This window comes from Myotis brandtii, unplaced genomic scaffold, assembly GCF_000412655.1.
Source record: "Myotis brandtii unplaced genomic scaffold, ASM41265v1 scaffold2454, whole genome shotgun sequence".
NCBI classification, from domain to species: domain Eukaryota; kingdom Metazoa; phylum Chordata; class Mammalia; order Chiroptera; family Vespertilionidae; genus Myotis; species Myotis brandtii.
In genome coordinates this window covers 47,884-66,145 of record NW_005359285.1, presented here as the reverse complement: position 1 = coordinate 66,145, position 18,262 = coordinate 47,884, and the positions used below count along the sequence as shown (strand labels likewise).

At 44.8% G+C, this 18,262-nt stretch overlaps 2 protein-coding genes across 7 annotated transcripts; both read right to left on the bottom strand.

Annotated features, from left to right (window-relative positions):
* Positions 1-1,052: 1,052 nt before the first annotated feature.
* LOC102252108 (cornifin alpha) lies at positions 1,053-18,091 on the bottom strand. Of its 6 annotated transcripts, none has more exons than XM_014540482.1 (4): positions 18,022-18,091; positions 16,780-16,978; positions 1,598-1,717; positions 1,053-1,524 (listed from the first exon to the last, which is right to left on the bottom strand). In XM_014540482.1, the coding sequence occupies exons 2-4, from the start codon at positions 16,957-16,959 to the stop codon at positions 1,342-1,344; spliced, it is 483 nt and encodes a 160-aa protein (XP_014395968.1). In that variant the 5' UTR covers positions 16,960-16,978; positions 18,022-18,091; the 3' UTR covers positions 1,053-1,341. The 6 variants fall into 6 exon arrangements, with proteins under 6 accessions (XP_014395968.1, XP_014395964.1, XP_014395965.1 ...); XM_014540478.1 differs by having other exon boundaries at positions 1,598-1,783; positions 16,798-16,978; XM_014540479.1 differs by having other exon boundaries at positions 1,598-1,765; positions 16,804-16,978.
* Positions 9,618-11,518, bottom strand: SPRR3 (small proline-rich protein 3). The gene is made up of 2 exons (XM_005867176.2): positions 11,456-11,518; positions 9,618-10,450 (listed from the first exon to the last, which is right to left on the bottom strand). Exon 2 carries the CDS (start codon positions 10,429-10,431, stop codon positions 9,946-9,948), a length of 486 nt encoding a protein of 161 aa, XP_005867238.1. The 5' UTR covers positions 10,432-10,450; positions 11,456-11,518; the 3' UTR covers positions 9,618-9,945.
* Positions 18,092-18,262: the final 171 nt, after the last annotated feature.

Here is an 18,262-nt window from a genome sequence, read left to right as displayed (position 1 = left end):
CATATATCCTTTCTAATTGGTGTATCTAGTTTCTTGGGATATATTCCTAGAAGTGGGATCACTGGGTCAAATGGGAGTTCCATTTTTAGTTTTTTGAGGAAACTCCATACTGTTCTCCACAGTGACTGCACTATACTTCTGCAGGAAAATTTGCTGTGTTTTCCATCCCAGGAATATAAAAAGAAACATATTTTTGATACAAATATGAATATGTACACATATATATGAATGGATGGCTGACAATTCTATCATGCTTCATTTCTCTGTAAACATTTTTATATTCTAGGAAGATGGAGTGGTGGGCTTTCCAGTCCTCACTGCCCTTGGTTCCTGCCACACTGTGTGTGGTTTGCATCCTGAGAATGCAGTAGATCAGCTTTGGTGTGTTACTCTGGGAAACCTCCAATCTAGTTTGCATGGGTGTGTATGTGTGTTTGTGTGAGGGGTTGGGTGGGGAGAGAAGTACATCCCTCTAGATGACTGGAAATGCCCTAAAGATCCTCATTCCCTTCCTGGCACAGTGGGCACTCAGCGAATGGGAGAGGATTGATTGAGATGAATGTGGAGGCTGTGAGTCCTTGTGGATGTTTGAGAAACAGAGTCACAGGTATCAGAAAGAAATGAGCGAGGAGGAGCAGATTCACATATGTAGGAACAATATCCTTTGAAATAAACAGGAATTGGCTAGATGAGTGAGCAATGTGAAAGCCAGGTGTGGGGGCAGGGCACTCAGGGTTAGAGAGTCAGAGTCAGCGCGGACAGGCACTAACTAGACTCCAGCGTGACTCACTGAGTCGCAGGAGGAGAGCCCTGCTCCAGCCTTGGATGCCCAAGGAACAGCCTCTGGGTGGCATTACACAACCTCCCAATGCCAGCCCAAGAAAAGTCAGCGGTGGGGTAAGGGGGAGGGGGGGACCCGCCACCCACCTACTACCAGGACCCCAAGACTCTGAAAGATGCCCTTCCTCACCAACCTGTCTGGGAACAGGTCCTATTTCACAAGGGAAAGGAATAAAGACAATGAGTCAGATCACGACACACACAGTCAGGAGTGAAATGGAAAGTGCATTTAATGGGGGCAGAACAGAGCTGATCCACATATTTGCACCTTAAGTCCCTCTTCAGATGAATCCTGAGCTGAAACTAGGGTTCTAAGGTATCTAGACTCTCAGCCTCATTCAGAAGCTCAGAGGCCTGGACTGTTTGGGAAGGAAGGCTTCATAGCACATATTTTTAGGGGGCAACTGAGGGAGGATTGTAACTCAGGGTAACAGCATGCTAATTACAAGGAAAATGGCACTCAAGCAGAATGGGAGAGGGGATTCAGCATCAAGGACCACATTACTTCTGCTTGGTCTGCTGAATTGGTCCCGGGATGACCGTTGAGTGGCATGGCTCAGGAACCTTGGGGTGGCATGGCTCAGGAACCTTGGGGTGGCATGGTTCAGGAACCTTGGTTTGGCATGGCTCTGGCAGCTTGGTGTGGCAGGGCTCAGGATCCTTGACTTGGCATGGCTCAGGAACCTTGGTGTGGCATGGCTCCGGAGCCCTTGGTGTGGCAGGGCTTAGGATCCTTGGTTTGGCATGGCTCAGGAACCTTGGGGTGACATGGCTCAGGATCCTTGGTTTGGCATGTCTCAGGAACCTTGGGGTGACATGGCTCAGGAACCTTGGGGTGGCAGGGCTCAGGATCCTTGGTTTGGCATGGCTCAGGAACCTTGGTGTGGCAGGGCTCAGGAGCCTTAGGGTGGCATGGCTCAGGAGCCTTAGGGTGGCATGGCTCCTTGGTTTGGGGAGCACATGGTTCCTGGGGTGGAGGCTGGCAGGGCTGTTTCACCTGCTGTTGCTGAAGCTGGGGGGGTGTGGTACAGGGCTGCTTCTGCTGGTAGGAACTCATGGTTCACAAGAGGCTGGACCTAAAGACAGAACAGATTATTTAAACAGGGATTAGCTAGGGAAGGAGCCACACTCAATGCCAGTTCGGGTCTCCTAAGAAGCAAATGTTCCCCTTCCTCCGTTTATGACTAAGAACACCCTGGTGATTTCTGAACCTTTGAACAGGGGGAACCGAAAGGTAATTTGTTCAGCTCCACTCAGGGCCTCTCCCAGTGCTCTCTTTCTTCCTGGCACAACTTAAAACCCAATTAGCAACGCAACACAGCCGCAGGTTCCTAGCAGAAATGTGAGAGCACAATATTGGATCACATGGAAATGTGATATGGTTTGAAAGAAAAAAACACAAAAAAACAGCAACCCAGTAACTTCAGCCTAACATTTCTGAAAACAGAATGGTTTATCACCTATAAGCTAATTACTGACTTCTCCAGAACCCACTTGATCCCCCTCTAGCCTCACTCACACCCTACTCTTTCTCACGAGCTTCCTTCAATCTGCTCGTTCAAGTACTACCTGAACACCATGGGTCACAGGTGGCCTCTATGACCCTCATCCGATACCTTGGGAGGCATTTCTAGAGCAAGCCTTCTCTTTCCCAAACTGCACAGCACTTTGCTTGTCCTTATTGCTTTATGCGGGTGACTTTCTACATTGACTTTCTGCTGCCCATGTCTTATTTTCCTGTATACGCTGTAGTTTCATGGAATAAATTCTCTGTTGTCTAAATTGTTTTTTTTTAGCAAAGTACCAACATAATAAATTCTCATAAAAACACTTTGGTGAAAGAATAAAATTCTCCGCATTCAGGTTATGAATAAAGAAAGAGGTATAATGTCACTATAAGTTCTACCAACTCTAAGTTAGCAGGGTTCATCCTGCTAATGGAGGGTCTCATGCAAGCCAATCCTCTTCTCTCTGTCACAGCAAGAGCTGATGGGGCAGCATTGACAACATCTTACTAGTAAGTCTCTTCAAGCGAAAACTATGATTGCATTTACAACAAAGCTATTCCTAGAGGCTATACCTCTGATAACAGAACTTCAATAGTGCCAAGGAGGTTCCAATAAAAAGAAAATACCTTGAGCAATTGGTAAGCGTTCGGAGGAAGGAGAGCCACCGGGTGCGCAGAGAAGAGCAGGCTGCGTGGTCACTCGGGTCTGGTGTAGTGTCCCCAGCCAACTGGCTTTTTATAGATGGAAACCTGTCTCAAGGAAGTGGGATTTTTTTTTGGACTGCTATGTCTTAATCCTTTGCCTGTCAAACATGATTCACCCCAGTCCCCTCATCTACCTGTTGGTTCAGTCTTTGTGATGAAACCACCCACTTGACATTTTTTTGGCACTTGCTGTCTGGCAATGATGTCACCTGGGCCTTGTCCCCACGGAGGGTCCTTTACACCCAAGTGGAATGTTTACAGTGGGGGCGGTGTGGGCTGAAAGGCAAGAAGAGGGAGAAGTTCTAGGGCTGCCGGATCCAGAAACATCCCTGTTTCCTGGAGGCCCTAATCCCTGGCACAGTCCAGGCTTATTGAACTACTTAGTATTGGAAGTGGATGTGGAGATAAGCAGTTGTTCCTGGTTCTCCTGGGAGGCCAAGGGCATGGTGCCATGAACTTCCTCAGGTGGAAAAAAGTAATAATTCTCTTTACCCATTCCTAAGTGTTTCCAGGTCTGGGAGGAGAAAGGCAAGGCTCAAATGATTCTTTTGGCCCTAAAATTCCTTCACTCCAAGAGAGACCTCAGCGTCAATAGCAGACAGGGGTATGGGGACCCCGATCTGTGATGGGGATGCTGATTGGTGAAAACGTGGAGAAGACAGTCAGGTTCAGCAGCCCCAGAGAAACGTGGTCCTTTTACCCATCCACTTGTTCTGTCTAATGTGCCAGTAGACCCTGAAGATGCTGCCTCCCATGAGGACCCCTTCCTGGGAGCAACACAGGAACATGGGACCTGTGATTCCTTGACCCTTTATATCAGAGTCCACTCTGCTTAAGATAAAATGAAAGTGAGGTCACTAATCCAGGCCTGCCGTTCATACACAATCTGTAACAAGCTGGGGTATTTGGAAAATCCAAATCATTCTTCAAACCCAGGTGTTTGCGTGGTCCCTTCTTCCTTACCTTTGCTCACCTATATTTTGTGGAGTAGCTGCTGGCTCCACAGCTGTGTCACCTCCCCTGAACTGGAGCCCAGGACCAGCCAGCCATCACCAGGAGCGCTTCCCACTCATCTCCTAGTGATTATTCTATTCTTTATCCCCACAAGGTACTTGATAGATTGACAATAATAGAATAGGTGGATGAATGAATGTCATTACTTTTATGAGATACACAGAGGCTGCTTTGAGAACAGCTATAAAGTTTATTTCCTTTTTAAAAAAATATATTTTTATTGATTTGAGAGCCAGAGAGGAAGGGAGAGGAAGAGAAACATCAATTGGCTGCTTTCTGCAACCCCCTACTGGGGATGGAACTTGCAACCTGGGTATGCGCCCTGACGAGAAATTGAACCAGCGACCTTCTGGTGCATGGGACAATGCTCAACCAACTAAGTCTCACCAGCCAGGGCACTAGGACATTTTTTATAAAAGAAACACTCCCTTGTCACAAGCCACATGGTATGAGCTGAGAATAGGAGTAATGGTTCAGCAAGAGTCAGTGACCTGATATACCTATCTGACTTGTGTGTCCTTTCCCCCAGACAACACCTTTTCCTTTCCAGCACCTGAATTTCTTCTTCATGGAAGCTCAATTTCTTCACCAGCAGTGCTGAATTAGCCAATGAATTTTCTGGCAGCTATATGGCTTCTGATTGCAGCTAGCATCTTCCCAATGACTTTCACACTAATGCCTTTGTCTGGATGCTGCTAATGTTCTTATTCCAAAGCCTGATCTTTCTTAGTCTTACTGGTTAACTGTACTAGACACCTTTTGGGCATCTCTACAAATTCTCTCTGCCCTACTTTGTATCCACACACTGCCACGTGGCCCTCGAATGTAGGCTCGAATGGGATTTGTGCAAGATCCTCCTGTCCCTTCCTGATCTAAGTCTGCTATGATGCTAAAGTGCAAGGTACCCATAGAACAATGCACTGTTGAGTACATAATCCAGAGAGAGTTAATGCACATGGAGTCAGACTGGACAAATGGTGGTTGTGAACGGGAGTGATAGGAGGTTATGGACAAATACTTCTGCCTTCATCTCCAGACAAAGAGTTCTACATCTTCTCACCACATGAGAAAAAGCACACACACAAAAAATTTTTTTCAAATGCGAACCACAATCTGATTGCATCAAAATAGACATGAATCTCAAGAACTCAGGCTCAGCTACATAGGAAATTGTGGCCTTCCTAAGATCGAGCAGGATTAGTTACTTCTCAAGTCACCTAAAAGGACAAGTCGGGGAGTGTCAGGTGATGACATACCCTGGAATCTCCCCACTGGAATATGTGCTCAGCACTGGAGGCCTGGCTCACCTTGTAGTTTCAACAGATGCTGGTGACAATGGAAATTTTTGAGGATTCTCAACTATCGCTCAAAGGACCTCCTCTAATTCATTCATTCACCTGATTCTTGAGTGGCTACAATAAGTCAGGCAGAGTTCTAGACCCTTGGGGGTATATCAATGAACAATAACAAAGATCTCTGACCTTGTGGAGTTCACATATTATAGGGGAGGGTGAAAATAAACAATAAAGAAACATGATGAATATGCAAATTATTTAAATGCTATGAACAAAAGGAATACCCATGTAAGCAATTGAGAGTACCAAAGAGGTGGTGGTGGTGGTGGTGGGGGTGGTGGTGGTGGTGGTGGTGGTGTGTGTGTGTGTGTGTGTGCCCTCATTGAGAATGTGATGTTTGAACAGATTTGAGGGTTGAAAAGTTAGCTATTAGGCTCTCTGTGGAAACAGTTCCAGGTCAAGAGGATATCCGATGTAAATGCTCTAAGGCCAGAGCTTGCCTGGCATGTCCCAGGGACACTGTGGCTGGACTGGAGAGAGTAAGTGGAAGAGAGGCAAGAGCCGAAGGAAAATAAGTTATCCTCTGCTTTTACTTCCTGCCGTCAGCTGTCATTAGGACAAGGATGAATCTCTCTTCTTCCAGGGCGCCTCTTCAGTCAGCAGCAACAGTCAGCTCAGAATAAGATGCATCAAGGAGTGCTTCTTCAGGCGCCCAAATGCCACTTACATTTCGTGGACTTTCTTGAAAATGTCCACTCTACACAGGAAGGTATAAGGGTGGATTAAAGTCACATATAAGAGGCTTTTGAAGACAGAAAAGCTCTCTTAGCAGGCTTTGGTGTGTCGTGTGTGTGATGCAAAAAAAAGATGAATTCTGGGTTCCTCTAATTAACGTTTTGATATCATTTTTTTAACTTGAAAAATAGAATGGCTGTACCAGATGCTCTTACATCTTCTTTCACTCCTGGCATTTTAAATCTTAATAACCAGCTCTTTCCCAACACTGTGGCTGATTGTTCACCTCCCCTGGATCATGTATCCCTAATCCCTGCCTAAAACTCCCCTCCGGTTTTAAGTCACTGGTTAAATCTAAAAACCAGAATGATTAGGTTCAAGTAAGTAGAAGTGATGTTTTGAGGAATAAGCAGGAGCCTTGGGGGCAGGGTCCTCAGGATCAGAGGGGGCTTGGAGCAGGCACCATGTCATGGGACTGAGGCACGACTCAGTCCAGTGCCAGAGGAGAGCCCTGCTCCAGGCGTGGCTGTCCAAAGTGACAGGCTCTGGATTCCATTACACAATAGCCATTGCCATTCTTGAGATGCCCCCTAAATGTAATCACACACACATGGAAACACACAGTATCAGGACAGATAGATGATGTCTACACCAACTCCTCTCTGATGACAGGTTCTATCATGATAGCGTGGCAGTAAATGGGGCAGAGTCACCCAATGACACATACAGTCAGGAGTGCACTCAAAAGTGATTTAATGGAGGGAGAGCAGGAAACATGCATTGCTTCCCATTCAGATTCCCTCTTCAGATGAACCCTAAGCAGCTGAGACCAACAAAACCACTAAGACCCCTGCTTAACTTAGAGGCCCATGGGACCTCTAAAATGAGTGTAAGGAAGGTTTCATAGCACATATTTTGAGATGCAAGTAAGAAAGACATGGTGACTCATGGTGAGAACATACTGATTATAAGATCTGCAGACAGTTAAGACACAGAAACGGAAGGGAAGGTGTTCAGTATCCTGTGGTCAGCTCCTCAAGGGCGTGGCAGTGGACCACATGACTTCTGCTTGATCTTCTGCTGGGATGGGCCCATAGTAACCTGGAACCTTAGGGTGACTCAGATCTTGTACCTTGGTGGGGTTAGGCGGAGGAACCTCATTAAAACCTTGGTGGCTTCAGCTGTCAGTTAGTGGGCAGGATTTGAGGTCCTTGGCCTGTGAGTCTGAGTGGATTGTTGGCTCCAGTGTACCTACCAGAAGATCAAAATTGGGATGGAGCTGTGTGGAGGGATGAGACATAGGGGCTACCCCAACCAGGATGTGGCATCCCATCCTTGGGCTGCTGATCTGGGACCTGCTGCAGAGCCTCAGGAATGTTCTTGATGGGCAGAACGTACATTTATTCTAGCAACATCTTCACTGACTTTTTTATTTTCTAATATCAGGATTAGAAGTTCTACAAAAATCAAATAGCATTGTATAATGCATAAAGTGGGAAAACAGGGCTATTAAAAAATGAACACTAACATATAAGCAGCCAGAAATAGCCATAGTTATATTTTGCTTTATTCGGTGTTGTTTTATTCAGGATATATTTTTTCCCCTGTAAACCCAGACACATGCATCCATTATTAAAAAGATGTTTTGGCTTATATTGTTTAGTATCTGCTTTTGTAATAATATAATCGGAACTTTTCCCAATAAGACTAATCATTTTCCTACAACAATCTTGTTAATGCCTGTAGTATAATCCCAGCACAGACATCTCATCCGTTGTTGCATTATCTATTGATATGCATTTCAGTGTTATCAACTTTTTTTTGTATTAGATACAATGCTGAAACAAATATCCTCATGTATAAAATATTTGTGTACATGCATGAATATTTCCTAAAAATAAAATTCTGGAATCAAATGATCATTCAAGAGTCAGGTAGATCGTTAAACCTTTTGATTCTTTCCTGCCAAACTCTTCTTTATGATGTTTAAACTATATTTATAAAATCTGTGTATTACAGAGTCCATTTCCCCATTAAGAATCAGCCTATTTAATTGTGAGTGGCTCAGAGTTATCGCTAGACTCTTCCACTATTGAAATCAGCAGAAACATGAAGCCACTTCAAATGTGCATACCAGGCAGACCCAAGACACGTCATTCCCTTCTGCCAGTGTGACAACTACTCAGCACATTGTACTAACTTGTTGGACGGTTTCTGTCTTGCAGTTTCCAAAGATTTCCGAGTTCTTGCCAACTCTGTTTGGAGTGCTTGTGCATCATGTCACTCAGATACTATCTGTCACCTGCCTCACACCTGCTAGGTGTTATGGACCATCAACCTTGTCAAGAAATGGGCTTCACTTCCCAGTGACCACTGCAGCCATTCTGAAATTTTATGTTGGCTTTACTGGTTTTGGAAAAAAGCTCCCTAAAATCTCAGACCCACTCAACAAAGACCTGCAAACCTATTGATCACCCTTGAGATCAAAAGTGGCTGCAGGAGAAAGTTAGGGTCTAGATATATAGAGATCTAGGCTCTAGGTGTGATTCAGAAACAATTTCTCGTTGGTCTCAATCTTCTTCTCCTTTCTGGATATCAGTTTCTTTATCTGGAAATTCAGGGGCTGTACTAGGTGCTATTTAACTCTCCTTTCACTCCTGACATTTTATAGCTTAATGACATGCTTTCCACCAGTTCCTGGCTAGTTATCCACCTCACTTGGATCACTTACTCCTCCTCGTAATCTCTTCTTCAAACTCAGATCCTTTTTCTAATCTCTTGATAGATAGCTGTCCGTGGTTTATTTTGGGAGGAACACTATCTGAAGTTGGTGCGTGTGGTTGTATATATGTTTATATGAGGACCTGAATATTCTATCTCCCAGAGAAGACTACAGATTCTCTGAGGGGAGGCACTGTGTATCCTCCTCTCCCTCTTCCTGGTATAGATACTATCAGGCCTCCCTGCACATGATGGGTGCCCAGCAAAAGATAACATTGTCTGAGCTGAGGACTGAGCTATATGGATAATTAGGTGTGTGTGGCTACTTGAATAAATGTGCCTCTTTCTGAGTGTATGTCTGTATGTGTTGGATGTCTGGAAGGTAAAATGAATGAAGAAAACCAGAATAATTGGATTCAAGTATGTAGCAGTGATGTTTTGGGGAATAAGCAGGACCCATGGGGGCAGAGTCCTCAGGATCAGAGGTGGCTTGGAGCAGGCACCATGGGACTGAGGCATGACTCAGTCCAGTGTCAAAGGAGAGCCCTGCTCCAGGTGTGGCTGCCCAAAGTGACAGGCTCTGGGTTCCATTACACAATAGCCATTGCCATTCTTGAGATGTCCCTTAAATGTAATCACACACACACACACACACACACACACACACACACACACACACACACACTCATGGAAGCACACAGTAACAGGACAGGTAGATGATGTCTACACCAATTCCTCTCTAATTGCAGGTCCTAGAACAGGAAGGGGCAGATTTACTCACTAAGACAAGCAGCCAAAAGTGGGATTAAAGTGCTTTAATAGGGACAGAGCAGGAAACAGGCATTGTTCTCATCCAGACTGACTCTTCAGGTGAGTCCTGAGCAACATAGGACCAGCAGAGCCACTCAGGCCTTCTGCATAATTCAGAGGCTCAGAGGACTCTTCAGAGTGTGCAAGGAAAAGTCTCATAGCAAATATTTTTTAGGATGCAAATAAGAGAAAGGTTCTGACTGATGGTGAGAACATACTGATTACTAGGTCTACAGATAATCAAGACACAGAAGCAGAAGGGAAGAAGGTATTCAGCATCTGGTGATCAACTCCTCAAGGGCATGGCTGTGGTCCACATTACTTCTGCTTGGTCTTCTGCTGGGCTGGGCCAGGAGTAACCTTTGAAGGAAATGGCTCAGGGACCTGAGGCTGGCCAGGCTGAGGGACTTTAGGGTGGACTGGCTCAGGAAGCTTGGTGTGACCCTTCTCAGGAAACACAGGATTGCCTGGTTGAGGATGCTGAGGGTAGTATGGCTCTGAAATATCTTTTTGGCCTGGTTGAGGATGCTGGGGGTTGTATGGCTCTGGAACTTTGGTTTGGCCTGGTTGAGGATGCTGGGGGTAGTATGGCTCTGGAACCTTGGTGGGGCCAGGTTGTGGAATGTTGGTTTGGCCAGGTTGTGGAACCTTGGTGGGGCCAGGTTGTGGAACCTTGGGGGGGCATATCGCCTTGGTTATAGGAACAGATGGTTCTTGAGGTGGAGGCTGGAAGGGCTGTTTCACCTGCTGCTGCTGAAGCTGGGGAGGTGGGTTGGTGGGCTGCTTCTGCTGGTGGGAACTCATGGTTCAAAGGAGGCTGGACCTAGAGACAGAAGAGTTGACCCAGTGATTTGGTGAAACAAGGAAAAAGACAAATTTAATGTTCAATATATCTGCTAGTGTGTCCCTTCAGATGTGAGAGCCTCTCTTCTCTTTCTCTCTCCACTGAATCAATGGAAACTTTGTTGATCCCTGTGCCCTTTCAAGGAGAGAAGCTTAAAGGTGCTTTATTCTGCTCCATATGAGTGGACCCCTGGCCTATCCTTCCTTTCTTCCTGGTGATTCTGAAAACCTACATTGGAAGCAAAACACAACATTGGCTCCCAGGATTGATCAAGTCCCCAGGATTTTAATAATTTGGGAGGATGATAAAGTCAAAAGTCTAAGATCTACCTCTCAAGTCCACCACATAGCTCTCCTAAGAAAACTGCACACCAGCCTGCCCTGAGCCACATGATTCCACCTCTGACCCTCTGTCCACATCCTCTCCTCTGTACATGCTTTATGGAAGGCTTTCCATCCTGTTGCTATTTCCACACATGTTCACACATCCTCCCAGACACTCTTTGTCAAATCTAAGTCACCTTCCTCATTTGCCACAGCACAATACCTGCCTTGTCCTCTCTGTTAATCACTTTTCTCGAAGTATGTTTGTAAATTATGCCCATGTTCTATGTTCTTTGAAAAATGGTAAGTTAATGGATTAAAGAAAAAGCTATCTTTTGAACATCCAAATCATCAGTGTCACAACATTTCAAAAACTCAGTAATGATTAGAAGAAGTATTAAAAGTCACTAAAAGTACCCTGGTCATGGTGTAGTCTCTATCCTGTAACTGAACAAATCATCATTACAGAAACCATTCCCCTTTTTTTTATCCCAAGTTTCATAGTTACAATCTGAGTGGGAAGTCCACAGACCTGAATGTCACCTTAAACACAAATTACCATTGCATTTAAAGTAAATATATTTTTAGCATGACAAACATACTCCAAACAAATAAAATACAATTGGGCACATATTAAGAAATTACAAGTAGAGAGACTTACCTGGTGCAGAGAAAAGTTCAAGCTGTCTGGCCTCTTGGGTCTGGTGCGGAGTCTCTGGCCAGCTAGCATTTTATACAGAATGTGAGCCCTGCCTTAAGGAAGTGGAAGTTTTTTTGGAATGCCCTATCTTTATTCCAGCTTTTGTAATGAAAATCTCTGGCTTAACTTTTTTTGGCACTTACTCTTTGACAAAAATATCACCTTGGGCTTGGTCCCACTGTCTACCCTTTGTGATGAAGTTGGTATGGATAACAGGATTCCTGGGTGGTGATGAGTTATGTCAGGGGGAAGTTCTGGGTTCTGGGACCAGGAACAAGTGTGTTTCTTGGATAGAAACCTGGTCTTTAGCTCAGATTAATTCTATTGAGTACTTTAATTTTCTAAGCGGATGTGGAGATGAACAATAGGCACTACTGGTTCTTCTGGGAGGTTCCAAAGAATAGTAGGTGAATCATCTGATCTTTACTTAAGTGACTATTCAGTACGTGACAATAAGTGAACAATATGCTGTTCCATTTCTTAGCAGATCCAGCCCTTTGGGAGGAAAGGAAAGGCTGAAATGCCTGCTTTAGAAATGAACTGTTTTTACTCTGGTGAGAGACTTAAGATGCCATGCTGACCAAGGACAGTAGATGTCATTGGGGATGGAGATCCAGGACTAACTGGGTCTGTTCAACATGATGCACAGCCCTGAAGACCTTGCCTCTCATGGGTTCTCTTTTATCATACACCAGTCATGTCCTCAGATCATGGTAAGATGAAACAGAGGTCACTAACCCCGAGTTGACCTCAACATGCAATCTTGTGCTAGGTGTGCCCCTGGAGAAATCCAAACAGCCTTAAAACTCAAGTATGTGAATGGCTCCTCCCTTCCCACTTCTTTACCCTTGTGTTACCTACCATGAACCTGAACCCTTAGGCAGAGCCAATGCTATGAAGTCCTTCCATCAGATCCCAAAGGTCTATTTGCACTTTATCCTCATGCCAGTCTGGTAAATGTTCAGTCAATGGGCAATTTTCATTTTCTCTGATGGATGTGTAGTTTTGTGGAAGGAAGGAAGGAAGGAAGGAAGGAAGGAAGGAAGGAAGGAAGGAAGGAAGGAAGGAAGGAAGGAAGGAAGAAAGGGAGAGATAGAAAAATCATTGTTTTAGAGAGGTGTCTATAAATTGCTTTGATAATCATAAAGCCACTACTTGAAAATGACTCACTTTCTTATGACAGGTCTCATGATATAATCTGAGAAGAGGGTGAGGGCTCACCACCCTCTTCCTCTGCTTCCTTTCCCACCCATCTTCTTCTCTCTCTGCTAGTGTCGGACTAGTCACCTACCTCTGGGATGGTGCCAGTGCCACCATGATACCTAAACTCTACTTCCTGGTATCACATTAGCTCTCCTCTGGGGTTGGGTCCAGGTCCAAAACCATCTCTCAAGATCCCCTAGCAGAAGGAGCTTTGACCAGACTCTGCTGTTTCACCTGGGATTCTTATCTCCTGAGGTACCTACTCCTCTAAACGAATCTGGGTCTTTCTCGTGTCCTATCTTGATCCTGGACTTTGGTTCTAGAAGAAAGGCCTTTCTCATTTCCTATTTTTTTTCCTGGGTGGGCTTTCTCCTGCCCTGTCCTGATAACTTGTTCACTCTTATAAAAGCCTCTCTGGCATCAGCCTCTAGGACTTCTCATTTTACCCAATCCTGTTGTTCCTTTTTGTTCGGACAACATACTCAGTGTCTGGGTGTTAAGGCTCTTTCTGCCCTTCAGAGAAGCCTGGTTTGTTCACCAGTGTGCATGCACTAAGGAGACTAACCCCCATTGCAGAGCGTGAATCACATCACTTCTGATAGAGAGTCCTGCTTCCAGAGGTGCCTTGACCTTTCCTGGCATTAGGAGGCTGCTTCTTTCCCCATATCAATGGCCTAGGCCAGTGATGGCGAACCTTTTGAGCTCGGCGTGTCAGCACTTTGAAAAACCCTAACTTAACTCTGGTGCTGTGTCACATAGAGAAATGTTTTGATATTTGCAACCATAGTAAAACATAGATTTTTGATATTTATTTTATATATTTAAATGCCATTTAACCAAGAAAAATCAACCAAAAAAATGAGTTCGCGTGCCACCTCTGACACGCGTGTCATAGGTTCGCCATCACTGGCCTAGGCCTTGCTTGAGACCTGAATGTGGACGATATTGGGTAACTTTAAAAGTTTCCGGGCCTTGCTCTTTTGTCATGACTGTGTAGACTGTTCCCACATAATTCCTTGGACTCTTTCTTTTCTTGAGCCTAGGTTCCAGCATGGTAACAGCCTGCAGCCCAGTGGGAACTCCCTTACTGAACAGTTCTCATCTACACCAGATACTGTCTTCTGTTATCTTCAGCACACATGGAGACTCAAGATGCTGCTGGGGCCGAGGAAACCAAGACCCACCCATGCAGAGAACCAAAATTGCATTTCTTTATCTGCACAGGGGACGCCTGCATCCAAGCCAGCAACATGCAGTTTATCTCCTGTGTGTAGTTTGTGCCTCAATTTCCTCACACAGACACAGTATCCTACCCTCTGCTATTGGCTGGGTAAATGGCATTCTACAAATAGAGAGAAAGGAGCTGAGGCAAGAGGAGGAGCTCAGACCGGTCGGAGAACTCTACCTCTGCCAGATAACCTTGAGGTCACAGGTTCAAAGGCAATGGGCAAGACTGGAGTCCTTGGTTGTGAGTGGGGTGGAGGGAGTGGTGTTCTGGGGGATTTTTCACAAAAAGATTTAGAATTGTATTGGGGTTTATATGGGATATCATTTTTTAAAAGACTTCACTGTGATCCTCTCCCCACCCTTTGGGGCCGCTGGCCTGGAAACTTGCTGAAGGACTCAGGAAGTTTCCAGAATAAAAGTTCTGGAATAAATGTTTCCTCTACCTCATCAACATCTTGGAGTGCTTTAATTTTTTAAAATATGTAAAGCAAGTGTTATCAATAAAAATATTTTCAATTTATGGTATTGAAAATGATTAAAATATAGGGATGTTCAAAGAATAAAATAAATAATTCCTTTTACTGTCCAGCCAAACATGCCGCTGTTTATATTTTGCTATATTTATACTGGCAGGTTTTAAAAGATTTATGCATGTAGACATACATTTTAACAAAGGTATAACTATGTAATTATGTATTACATGCCATGATATTTTACATAACCTTGACATTGTCTGAACATTTTTCCATATGATAACAAAGGTATAACTATGTAATTATGTATTACATGTATTACATAACCTTGACATTGTCTGAACATTTTTCCATATGACTAAATATTATTGTATGACCTTAGTATATTCCATGACATAAATACACAATAACTTGTTCAATTAATTTTCTCTTTGGGGGAATTTATTTTGTTTCCCTTCCATCCTTTTCTTTTCCTTTATTTTTGTTATTTTATAATGTTGAAATGATTCTCCTTATAAATAAATCTTCGTGCCCATCAATGCATATTTCCCAGTGGAATACAGAGGGTATGCAAATGTTTAAGGATTTTCATTCATTTTGCGCAACTCAACTCCTCCTGTGATGGCTCCTTGACTTTATACCCTTCTGGCTGTGTATCACCAGTGTCCCTGACTGTGGTCAGCCCCTTTAAAGCTGACTGCTCCTGTAGATTTTAGTGACATTTTCCATCATGTCAATGTGTAGTCATTTGAAATCACCTGAACATGTTGTGCAAACCTCACAAACCCAGATGATGTCATTCTCTCCTGCCAGTCTGATAATGACTCCTGGACCTGCAAAGCTTTGTTGAACACTTTTTGTCTTATCACCTCCAAATCTGGACTTCTTCCCAAACCTACCTGAGTGCTGTACATCATGCAGGAACTAATGTTGACCCCTGGATATCCGTTTGTTGATTTGGAATATGATGACATTTTGTCTTATCTGTATTAACCTCTTTTCCTCCGAAACCTTCCTAAATGCTTCTTTTCTTTTTTCCTATGATGCATTTGCTTTCATGTTCTACTCTGTGAGGTACCTGTATGTGTGTATGGATGGAGAGAGAGAGAGAGAGTGTAAGTTTACATAGGAAAAGGGGTAAAGATCACCTCTCTTAGGCTTCTCCTAGGGCAGGCACTGTGGAGTCTACTCTCCTGCAGCATTGAGGTCTTCTTATTGCTCATTCAGTGAAAGATAATCAGCATGCATGTGTGTGTGTTGTGTGATTTTTGGGATTTGTGTGGTGTGTAGTGTGTGTGTGTGTGTGTGTGTGTGTGTGTGTGTGTGTGTGTGTGTAGGAGTCTACCTGTATGTGTTTCTCTGTCGTGAATGTGTGGGTAGGGGTGTGTGTGTGTGTGTGTAGGAGTCTACCTGTATGTGTTTCTCTGTCGTGAATGTGTGGGGAGGGGTGTGTGTGTGTGTGTGTGTGTATTTGTGTCTGAGAGTGAGTGTTTAAGTGCTTGCCTTCCATGTGTTGTGGCATCAGGAAGGGAGGATGAGTGAGGAACAGATAATCACATTGGAATATGTACAAGCACTATTTCTTTGGAATAATAATAAATAATAGAATAAACTGAACAGAATGAGGGCTATTTGAGAACAAGGACTCAGAGGCAGAGATGGCTTGAAGCAGGGACCATCTATATTCAGATATGATGCACTCAGGGGCAAAAAGAAAGCCCTGCTCTGACTGAGGCTGCCCAAAGTAACAGGCTCTGGGTGGCCTTGACCGCTCTTCCATTGGCAGCTCAGGAACATCTGGTGAATACAACAGTCACACATACACATCTGCACGTTCTCAGTGCCTGCATGAGGCCCCTCCTGACATCCGCCCTCCTAACCAGTCCTGCTGTGTGCAGTTCCGACTTCATGTTGAGAGACCAGTGCAAAAAGCTGAGTCAGCCAATGACACACGTAGCCAGTTATATTGTTACAAATGATTTAATGGGGGCAGAGCAGGGAAGAGTCACTTGATTTCTCCTCCCTCCAAAAAATCACTCTTCAGATGAGCCCTGGGCTCAGGAGCCCTCCAAACTGAGTGTGAGGGACATCTTTCTGGAGGGTGCAAAGAGGGAGGGATTATGACTCAGGGTGACAGCATGCGAATGGTAAGTGGGACAAATACGCAGAATGGAAGAGGGGATTCAGCATTCAGTGGTTGGTTCTTCAAGGACATGGACCACATTACTTCTGCTTGGTCTGCTGAACTGGTGCTGGAATGACCTTGGTGTGGCAGGGCTCAGGAACCTTGGGGTGGCAGGGCTCAGGAACCTTGGGGTGGCAGGGCTCAGGAACCTTGGGGTGGCAGGGCTCAGGAACTTGGGGGTGGCATGGCTCAGGAACCTTGGGGTGGCAGGGCTCAGGAACCTTGGGGTGGCATGGCTCAGGAACCTTGGTGTGGCATGGCTCCTTGGTTTGGGGAGCACATGGTTCCTGGGGTGGAGGCTGGCAGGGCTGTTTCACCTGCTGCTGCTGAAGCTGGGTGGGTGTGGTGCAGGGCTGCTTCTTCTGGTGGGAGCTCATGGTTCAAAGGAGGTTGGACCTAGAGCCAGAACAGATGGTTTAAACAGGGATTAGCTAGGAAAGAAGCCTCGTTCAATGCCAAGTAGGTTTAATTTCAGACCTTTCATGAGAGTGAGCCTCATCGCTCCCCTGGCAGACCTCTTACATTTGAGAGTAAAATATGCTTTGGTAATTTCTAGGCCCTCTCAGGGGGAGGAGCTTAAAGGCAGTTTGTTGGATCCATTTCAGTGGAATTCATTGCTCAGCTCCCTTTCTTCCCCAGATATGTCACATCCCTACTGACAAGTACACATAGTGGGTCTTTGGAAAAATGATATCTTAGAAATGACTACAGTATACCCACTCCTAGTACTACACAGCACTGTGACTTGTAGGATGACTCATATGAATTCAAGCTCCTGCAACCTGACTCTGGCCTTTGCTTACACAGCCCCCTCTGGAATTCTTTTCTTCCCATCTTTGCTGTCCAAATACTCCTCCATTGTAGCTCATATCATGTGCCATCGCTTGGAGCTCTTCATGAGTGGGGCTTCCCAACTGCCACAGCCCTTCCCTGTCCTTTCCTCATACCAATCACTGTCTACTCCTACTAGTATATACTAGTATGTACATGCATTATCTTCCCTGCTAGATTGTGAGTTTGTTGAGTAATTTCCTATGGGTATGTGTTACCCAAAGTGCTTAAATATAATAAAGGCTTGGTAGAGGTCTATCATATGAATTAAAATGTTATAATAAGTTTCATGAATAGAGAGGACAGTGGTGTTTCTGAGAGTCTCTGGGCCTGAGTTCTAGTTGTAAGCCTGCTTTTAACTATGGTGGGATCTTACACCGATCTGTCCCCTTCCCTGAGCCCAGTTCCAAAGCTGCCCACTGAGGTGGCTGATGTAACCACCTATTAAGTTCTCTTCAAACCCAAACTATGCTTTAATTTAAAATAAAAAATATCCCAATGGTCTCACTCTCCATTCAATACCCTGCACCAGCCCTCTTACACATTTGCCTCTGCCCAGTTTCTAATAATGAAAAAAATCAACAATCTGGTTCCAATCAGAGACTCACCTGGTACGCAGTGAAGAACAGGTCTCCTGGTCCCTCTGATCTGGTGTAAAATCAATGGCCAGCTGGCTTTTTATAAGATGACTGAGCCCTGCCTTTGGAAAATTGGATCATCCCAGGCCCCTCTGTTTTCATTCCTCACCTGTCAAAGATGATTCACCCCACTCCCCTCAATTACCAGTTGGCTCACCTTTGGTGATGAAAACCACCCACTTGGTAATTTTTGGCACTGGCTGCCTGCCAG